Here is a 10469-nt window from a genome sequence, read left to right as displayed (position 1 = left end):
CAGTGCTATTTTGTAAAGTTTCCCCTAGACCGTGCTAGAGTAATCAAGGTAACCAAGGTTATAGCGGTAAATGTAAATGTTGACGACTGGTACTTCTGTTTGCAGCATTTACACCTTTTGTCACCACAGGATCTACTTGCACCTGGAGTTAAGCTGGGCTTTGATATATATGCCCGTAATAATAGATTACGTAAACTGTCTGGCTGTCTGAAATTAATCATAGGAAGGATTTTGGATAGTGTGGAATTTTTCTAAATAGAGGTTCAGTTTTCACTAATGCTATGCATTAGCTGCAAGCGTACCATATTACACAAATCAATATATATTTTAACATCCCTTATAGTGTGAAAGTTTCATTATTCGTTGGGTTCCATTTTTCATGGTTTTGGTGGGTTTGAAAAAAAAACACGAATTTTGGTTCTCATCGGAAAGGAAAGTTTTCATTCGTTTGAATAATAAGTATTACTAAAATAAAAGTACGAGAAAAAACGATTAGCACTGAAAGAGATATAAAAAAATAAAATTGGATTCGTACAAAGCATAAGACATTTTGCATTAAGAGGAATAGTATCAAACATAACAAGCATCAATCACATTAGTTAATTAAGACTGTGACAAAACTATTCATATTTCATGTTCAGTACTTTCGAATTCTCGAATTATACAACCCATGAAACTTCTCTCTACCGACCTTGCAACACTATGTAAATTTTAACTACTAAACCGTGTCATACTTTTTGGTATTTCTATGATGCAAATGAATCGTTAGTGATGTGTTGCATCTTTTGTACAGCAAATGTTTAAACGGGAGACAAAACAACGTAAATAATACTACCAGCCGATGGTGGATGATAACTTGAAAACCTGAAAGTGCAAGACGTAAATTCGAAAATTATAAATATTCTCTCTAGAAATGAAACGAAGAAACAAAAAAATATGTTTCTATTCAAGACATCACAATAAAAATATATTTTCAAATGAACAGAACGTTTACAATGATTGAAATGTCATTCGGTTAAGAATGACTTTTGGACGTTTTAAAAATCTATTAATCAAATAAAAAGGGACAGTCCCTTCGTTTTCTGGTCTCATACTGACCTAATGAATGATCTACTGATTTATTTAAAAGGAAATTAAATTCTAGAGCTCTATAGGCTTTCATCTGAATATAACATAAAATTTCTCGTTTTAAAACAATAACCAGCGTTATACTTGGCGAGACTAAAATATCAATAGTTTAATAGTCACAAATTTTTAGTACCAAATAACATGTTTTATTTAAACACAATAGTTTCTAATTACTCTTTGTCATTCTTCATTTAATTTCAAAAGATCACATGACTTTCCCATATACGTCTGTGTGTATTCTGATTTCTTTAATAACCACCATAAATATTTCCTCTATTTATCTTCAACAGCTATGTGCAAAGGACTTCTGATACTCACAGAATTACTATTTTTGTTATATTTAAATGGTAAGTGAAATTCGACAAACGTTTTACTAATGCGTTATTTATAACTTGGTACAGTCATCTTATAGGGTATATTGCATTTTGGGGCAATGGTATCTATGAAAGGAAACCATGTCAAAATAATTTTCATCCACGCCAGTTAGTTCCTTAGGTATTTCTACTTTTCATTAAAACTCATGTCTTTTGATTTGTACAAAAATGGAAATTCGATATGTTAAGCCGTCTAAGAAAGCAGTTTTTAGAAAGAATAATCAAGGGAACCAATATTATAGCGGTAATCAAAAGAATGCAATCCAGGGACATAGATCAGACATGGAAAACAGACATACACAACAAAGAACTTGAAGTAACTAAAATTATACATACAAAGTAACATAAGTAAATGAGCAATATGGACTCTACTAAAACTGGGAGCATGGACCAGGTGCACTAGAAACACCTACCGAGTTGCTCACAAAAAGTAAAGTCCGGGGTACACGAAAGAAGAAAGGGAAACTATGACCCTTGATTAAATCATGGCGCAGATGGATACACCATAGAAATTGACAATCAGTAGCAAAATTTATTGTACAAAATAGAAATCTAGCAATATAAGATAAGAAACATAATGTCGTCGCGTTAATTGGTTAATTTCTTTATTGTTTTCTTAAAGTTTTTTTTTTGCAAATTGTTTTTGGTTTTATGTATTGTTTTATTCTCTTTGAATTTTAAGACCTTTACATGGCTTATTGAAGGTGATGCATCCGAGAGTTTTGAAATAACGTTTCGATGACAGGAAATGAAATATCAATTCTCATAAGATATTTTAAATACATTTAAAAGAAATAATAAATGCTACTTGACTAAGAGAAAAAAAGCAAACATGCATGCTATTAGAGGATGTTTATTCCTTTTTTTTAGATGGTGCGTGTACTTTGCCGTCCGAATTGAATGGCTTTTGGTGGGATAGCAGAGTAGGCACAAAAATACAATTCCAAGGACAACATATTTTATCAGGATGGACCGTCACTGTTAATTCACAGCTTGCGGTAACCTACAAGTGCAAAGAAAGTGATGCAACACGTTGGGCGTTCATGTAATACATAAAAATATATCGAATAATGCTTGAAATAATGTAATATACTTTAACGATAAAGTCTAAACTTTATCAGTCCATAAGTTGATGAATGTACCAATTGTATAAGGTTATTATGTGAATAAAAAAGCAGTGAATATTTGGCCGAGTAGATATCATATTGCACGAGCATTCGGGGATCAGTTTTTGCAAATATATTCTAAATGATATATTGTACATATCGGCTTGTTTTCCTCATTTTTAGGTTTGTATGTGATCTGTTTATTCAGTTTGCTACGTTATGTATGTAGGTTGTCTTTGTTTCCCGTTTTACATTAAGTCAATGCTTTTGATTTTGACATTGTCGAACTGTCTTAATGCTGACACTTTGATATTTTTTTCGATATTTATTAAAAATGTTAAAATTGTATTTGCAAAAATTGATTCTTTCTGTAGTTGTGTTTGGCATTCAAGTTTACATGATGTCGAGCAATCACCTCTCATTTAAATGCGAAGAAGACAGTATGTCAGTTACTAGATTTTGTTTCAGCATAAATCGGTTTCAAAATGTCAAGTTTCAAAAGGTATTTTGTCTATCTAACACTGATTTGAATGATAAACAACATTTCCGCATGAGACATTAATTTGTTTTCACAAAAAGCAACATTTATAAACGTTGTTACGGTGTTCACTAAATAATAGAAGTTAAAACAATGCTTTAAAACATATTTTTATTGTTCATGTTTTCTTCTTGTTATGTCCCCATCCTTCTTTGTCCATCTATACCCATTGTTTCACATTACGATATTTATATTTAACGTTGAGTACCTTGAGTCATTTTTTCTTTGAGGTTCAATCACTAGAATGATACGTTTTTAGAAGTGTCTTTGGATGGGGAAAAAGTAGAGTACTTTGGAAGGGTCACAAAAAGTTTCTTTGTTAATAACGTATTTAGGTGTATAACCTTACAAAAGTATACTAAAATTTAAAATTCTAACATTTATATATAGTTTAAAATATTTTTAAAATAATTATACAATTATTCGAAAACTATTTTCATATATTTTGCATTCCAGGAGTGATCAAACAATTAAAGCACAATTTGGCCAAACATACAATGTTATTTACTGCTACGAATTCACTAAACTGACTGACTTTAGCTACTCCTACTATGTTCTATCAGGTAAGTATCCAACAGGTTTTATTTTAAACTTTTCGTCGATATAAAGCAACTTTATTGAATGTAAACATAGCATTTAGTTAGATATAAAACAACAATAACCTCCTTTTATTAAATTTACTTTCGGACGATTTGTAACTAGGTGGTTAAGAAACCTAGTTGGACGAATATATCATCTTTCTATTCAGAGTACTTGAATTAATTTCTAGTTGAAAAATTGTTTCATTGCAAACCGATATTACATTATCCAGGTATTTATAGTATAAATTTTATGAGTTGCTAAATACAGAGTTAGCTGTGGTGATCATTTGATACTCCTTTCTTGGGTTATTGTATACAAAGAATCACTGATAGGACACTGAATACCAATAACTAAAAACGTGTTACAAATGTAGAATCAACCGGATTGAAAAATCTTTCTTACTTTATTTGTAGACGTAGATATAGAGTTCACAGGAACTAGGGTTCTTTTTGGTGATATTGTTACTGTTAGTAATTTTACAAGCATCTCTGATTACTGTGGAATGAATGGCAGGCGTCCGGATGCAAGAGAAATTCACGTCCTGGTAAAAGATGGTATGATAAATAGATTGAAAAAAAAATGTTTCTATCCTTTGGAAAATAGGCATACTACTCTACTCTAAAGAATAAATGGTTTTAATAAAACATAAAGCGGCTAGAAAAAGAATCGAACATTGCTTTCATCAAATCAGCAACTTCTTAAAGTTAATTATGTTGTTTTAATTAAATGCTATTTAGTTTGAAGTTTAACTTGACTTAAACGAGACACGTGAATAATTTACACAAGTGGACGTGTTAAACGGGGTTTTACTGTACTATAAAGTATACACATTTTTTTTTAGAAAAATTAAACAATAAAAGTTTTTGATACATATATTGACCATACTGTCCTATTACATTTGTCATTACAATTCGTCTGTTCATCTAACCATCCTTTGCAAATACGTTAGTTAACATGGAGGTATCTCTATTATGCTTGGATAAAAGAAATAATATATACACTTGAATCATTTTAAGGTCAGGAAGAGATTGCTCATGTTGAACAGTATTTCCCAGATACGCTGTTAGGAGTGTTTTCCTACACAATCGATGACGGCACTGGAACGACAGACTGTGGTCAAGGGTCACTATGGGACGGTTGTTATGTTAACGGAGTATTAGAAAGAACAACTGTGGTTCTCAACTACACCGTTTGTCATGTAGAAATAATGAATTCAAGTAAGAAGCATTTTGCTATTTTGACGAGGCGTACACTACTGATTTAATGAAAATAAAAAGAATTTAGAAAAGTAGATTTAAAAAAGCATACAGTCTTAAATATTTCATGTGTCATATTGTCTCTTCATTTATTAATAGACATGCATACATGTAAATTAATAAAAGAACAGCGTTCCAATGTCCCCCGCGAAAAACAAAATGCGGAAAACTTTAAAATTCACCTAAATTTTCTACGCCCAATGGTCGTAACTTCCATAAAAAAACAATCAACCGTAACAAAAGTCGAAGTTAATCTGTAACTTCTCATAGCTAGACTACATACAAAATATAAAATCAATTGGTAAAAGCATTACATAACAAGTGCGGGAAACTGAAAATTCACTGAAATTTTCTAAGTCCAAGGGCCATAACTTCCGTAAAATCATTCAACCGTTACCAAACTCTTCATAATAAGGCCACATATCAAAAACGAACTTATTTTGTACAAGCATTACAAAAAAAGTGCGGAAACCTTGGCGGACGGCGGACGCCCGACATTTCCATGTCCCCTCGAGAGGCGTCGCGGGGGAGAATAAATTGCCTCTTCCAAACAACATCATAAAATATGTTTGCCTAATGTAATTTATGATTATCGACACGAAATAATTTTGGATAGCCATAAAACATTGTTGAATCCACCAGTTTGAAACGCCTGTACCTATATTTGACCAATTCATATGTTATTTATCCCCCTTTCCGATGTATAATTATGAGTTTGGTAATTTTGTATTCACATTTTTTTTACCCTTATATCAAAGTTTAATCAGTATCTGGAGATAAATATAAACGGTTCCATACGCATTTGATATACATCCAATAATTTCATTTCTATGATTGAAATATATAATTAAATGCATATAATTGCTCTGACATAGACCCTTTTAGATACTAATAAATTTAATGTTTTTATATTCCCACAGCAACTGGTATACTATATAACGTCGCTAATGTGACCCATAATGGAACCGACTATGTAATGATGATGACAAAATCTGCATCTACCACTTATTTTACTTGCATAGTAAGTATCCGGATCTGTATTTTAAAATTCTCGTTTAACTTCAACTAAAATAGAGCATGCAAGAATCATTCAGCGATTCTGATACCTCACGGTACACACATATACACTTTTAGTGGTATTTCTAACAGTCAGTGATGGAAAAAATCAAACATTTATTCATAATTTTTTTCCTTTATGATTAAAAAATGAATAAAGGTAGAGCAGAAACAATAGTACATGTACAACGAGGGACACAACGTAAGCAAAACAATGCCGGGAACATGATAGGCAAGTAGAGGTCGAAAAAAATCGCAAAACTTAAAACGTGAAAGTAAAGAAGAAACGCTGAGAACATACACCATAGACGAACACGTTCCCCGGTGTCTTGAACTGGTAACAAAATTTCCAGCTCTTTGCAAGACTCCTTTCAGGATGTTGCTTGGAATGAGCGTATTATGATATTTTACTGTAGTTTCAGTGCAGAAACACAATGATAAAGTGTGTAAAGATAAAGTTGTAAAAACCGCTGATCTGTTGACTTATTGATGTGATTCTGTTCCCCATACTCAGCCAAAATCCCGACTTAAAACATTATACATCGTTGTTTTTCCACCGTTGATGGTACACCTGGAAACAAATATATAGTTCTTGGTAGAAATTCCTCATACTTTGTAAGAAATATTTCAAATCATCTTCCAAATATACAGAAGAAGATGTTTACTAAATGCTGGAATTTTCTGATCTGATCCGATAGAAAGAATACTGTCTAGCTAGATCTTTAATATCAGTTTCTGCTATAAAGATAAATATATTCTCTTTTAACAATCCTAATTTCGGGGATTCGATACATCGCATCTCCCTCCAAAGAACTTGAGATAAAGGATACTACAGACACTGTGAAGTCAGCTTCATATCTTGACCTATACTTAGATATCGATGGTAAAGGAAAACTATTGATCACACTTAACGACAAACGTGATGACTACAGAAGTTTTATGACCGTCATCATGAACTCGTGGATCGTAACGGTGTATCAATCTGTGCCATGAAAAATGATTTTTCAACGTTTCATAGTTTTCCTTTCCACTTTCGTCTATCCCGGACTTAACTTTTAAGAGCAACTCGGTTGGTTTTTCTAGAAAAGCAGAGGCCGCTTACCCTACCGGTGCACCTGGTCCATGCTCCAAGTTTGAAGTAGAGTCCGAGTTGCTCATATGCTTTTGTATGTATTATTTTAGTTTCTTTGTTGTGTATGTCTGTTTTCCATGTCTGGTCTTTGTCCCTGGATTACATGCTTTTGATTACTGCTAGAACCTTTGTTCCCTTGATTACTCTTTGATTAAACTGAGAGTACAACTCAATATCTACAAAGAAATTGCTCAATATTGCAAATCTTTTAAAGGATATATATATATATAACACCTATATGAACTGTCCTGTACTACCATACATCGTATACTCAGTTAGAGCCCTGGAATAATCCTACGAGGAGGTATAACCCGGCTATATTTTTATATAACCTAGCTGGCCGAGTGGTCTAGGGCGCTGGACTTTGTACAGGTGGTGTTGCCATAGATGTCACAGCGGTATGAGTTCGAGTCCCGCGATGGGAACGACAAAAATTTGCATTGCAAATTTGAGAGTTCTAACATCGTTTCAGACCTTTCTATACGTTTACATTATCTTCCCTGCATCAATTTGAACCGATGGAGCATTGTAGCGAATAGAGTCGTCACATTCGGAGACGTTTGTATAATATTGATTTGTTGTGACATGAATCATTAATTTGATCCTCTATCCTACATAACACCTAGATGAATTGTCCCGTACTAACATACACCGTGTACTAAGTTACAGCCCTAGATTACTCCTCTGCGATGAGGAATGACCCGGTCAGCCACAGCTATATTTTGATATCGCCTAGCTGGCCGAGTGGTCTAGGGAGCAGTCTGTATTGCAATATAGATGTCTTAGCAGTACGAGTTCGAGTCCCGCGGAGGGAACGACAAAAAATTTGCATTGCAAATTTGTCAGTTCTCACATAGATATATATATAGAAAGGTCTGAACAATTTCCAACGATGTTAGATATATATAATCAAGTCTGTAAATATATATAGTCTTTGTGTATTTATATTAATCATTTTTTACGTACAAAATGAAACATCAGTAGATTGGGCGTTTTATAATATCCTTATCTAGTAAAAGATATAATAGATTCCTTGTATTTTCAGGCTGCAACTCAATCAGTGGAAAAAAGATCAGTCAGTACACACCCAGGTGGATGTACTACTAGCCTGGTCTCCGACACGCGTATAGACTGTGACGGCTGTCGTCAAATTAATTTGACAGAGCATGGTTTGTATTGTACTATATTCACATTGAAATAAATATATTTCTTATTGTTTTTTTTCATAACACAGCGAAAACAATTTACTAAATTTGTGTTTATTGTCAGAAATCTACAAAATACCTATACACATGACTTATAGTTGCTGCAGACCTTAGGGTAACAACAAACCACTAATCCTACCTATAATAGTGTCAAGTCCAAAAAAATCTGACAAAATAGGTACTTCGTTATCGGAGTAGATGGTACCGCTATGGTCTGACTTGGTACAGGCTTGTGAAACGAAATTAACCAATTGATACTTTGCAATAACGTTCAATACAGATACGCATGGAAATAATTTTATAATGTCCTCATTATGTATTAGTTTTAAAAAGGTTAAACGTTGGTGCATTACATGCATTGTACCAAGTCTGTTCCTTATTTTATTTTAATAATAGCAATATACTTTATGTCATTTTACAGAATGCTTTGATTTAAGAATTTCCAAAGGGAAAACAATAAAAACAATACTATGTAATATTATAACAATTTAGAATTGAAAAATGATTATATTTCTTTTTTTAGAAACTTGCTGTGAGTATATGTGTGCATTTATATTTACTTCCTTTCTTAACTGTTTTTTTTTGGGGGTTCAAAATGAAAATTTTTGATTGTAAATTTGCCGTATTAAAATGACACACGGCTATATAATTTTCAGAATAATATATGTTGTGAAGTGGCTTAGATTAAACGCAAATAAGACTAATGAATAAGTGAACTACAGCCACGTTTAGAAGGTGAAAAGTAACTACATACGAAATAAATACAAATAAAACGTAAACACATAGTGAATATGGCCACAATTTTATTAAAAAGAAGACTGAAAACTGCCAACGCACATCACAGTATATTTAGAAAATTGAGTTTGAAAAACTATCGCAGTTGCACACATTAAGAGTTTCGTATTGATGCGAATTAATTAACCTTGTATATTTTTGAGTAAAGATTGGATATACATTAACACGAAGTTTAGATGTAAAAATATATAGACAATGATAAAATGAAATTTTTCCCGATAAAACTGAAAAGTTTAGGTAAGATATAAGAACGCTTTGTCTATAATAAATGTATTCTAGTATTCACTACAACATCAACGACGACAACTACTACGACTACCACGACAACGACAGCACCATCGACACAAACCTCATCTGACGGTAGTACTAGTTCAGGCGGCACCAATACCGGAGCAATTGTCGGAGTAGTCATTTCATTACTGTTATTGCTAATAGTTATCATCGTTGCCTGCTTGATATACCAGAAATATTTCAGACAAAGAAAACACCATATACAGGACCATATTTCACTCCAACAGTCAGCACTTGACATCAAAAAACCTCTACCACCGGACAACGACTTAGGTTGTTCAGGTTAGGAATAATGATTTTGTTTTTAGGATAATAATGCCAAAGTTTTGTGTTTATCTAAGCGTCGAAGTGTATAAAATGTTGCCGCTTTATGACATCAGTTCGTCAACCTTATTTAGCTTTAATACGAAGTTTCATTGTCGTATATTATACTGAGTCAATTAAATATTAGTAAGTGAATAGCATTAAAAATTTCATAATTCAGTAATTCATTTCCTACTTGTCAAAATTTAATGTGATAGTAACAATAGTATGATATAAATTCTATTAACTCAGTTAAAAGATTTAAAGAAAAAGACTAGAACACGCATTACTTAGCCTTATCGAGCACATGCTCCCTCATCTAATGCATTGAAAATATTTCAGTGAAGGTTCAACAACCTACGTCCATGTCCTCTCTTCATTTCAGTTCTGGATTTGAAGAGAGAACCGACAATGGCTGATGACCTAGTTATTGACTCTTTGTCTCCACGTGATGGGGCGGTAACAATGGAACGGGTCATGTCGCGCAATTCAGCACCTATGAGCCACCGCAATTATCTATAAACATACATTTGGCTTTAGAATATTTCATTGATACCATGTATGATTTGTTTTTATGAACACCTACAAGATATTTATTGCGTGTAACTGTCTTAACAAGACATTTTTTTATAATCTTTTTTTATAACATTTTCACCATAAAATCATATGCAATGCAGTAATATGATAAATAGTCTTTAACCTT

At 32.8% G+C, this 10469-nt stretch overlaps 1 protein-coding gene across 1 annotated transcript; it reads left to right on the top strand.

The window, feature by feature from the left end:
- Nucleotides 1-1324: 1324 nt before the first annotated feature.
- LOC148604076 (uncharacterized) lies at nt 1325-9572 on the top strand. The gene is made up of 8 exons (XM_088549726.1): nt 1325-1475; nt 2373-2547; nt 3603-3709; nt 4142-4282; nt 4745-4945; nt 5905-6005; nt 8218-8341; nt 8901-9572. Exons 1-8 carry the CDS (start codon nt 1421-1423, stop codon nt 8984-8986), a joined length of 990 nt encoding a protein of 329 aa, XP_088405852.1. The 5' UTR covers nt 1325-1420; the 3' UTR covers nt 8987-9572.
- The last annotated feature ends 897 nt before the right edge of the window (nt 9573-10469 follow it).

Source organism: Perna viridis, chromosome 10, assembly GCF_037379345.1.
Source record: "Perna viridis isolate PV_CMFRI_1.1 ecotype Kerala chromosome 10, ASM3737934v1, whole genome shotgun sequence".
In the NCBI taxonomy this organism is placed as follows: Eukaryota; Metazoa; Mollusca; class Bivalvia; order Mytilida; family Mytilidae; genus Perna; species Perna viridis.
The sequence above is the reverse complement of the archived record's forward strand: the minus strand, read 5'-3'. Positions and strand labels throughout refer to the sequence as shown.

Excerpts from the sequence above, each read along its gene's own strand:
- LOC148604076 (XM_088549726.1), top strand. The coding sequence starts at position 1,421 with ATGTGCAAAGGACTTCTGATACTCACAGAATTACTATTTTTGTTATAT. Across the intron at positions 1,476-2,372 it reads ATTTTTGTTATATTTAAATG|ATGGTGCGTGTACTTTGCCG; the intron begins GTAAGTGAAATT and ends CCTTTTTTTTAG. Across the intron at positions 4,283-4,744 it reads TCACGTCCTGGTAAAAGATG|GTCAGGAAGAGATTGCTCAT; the intron begins GTATGATAAATA and ends AATCATTTTAAG.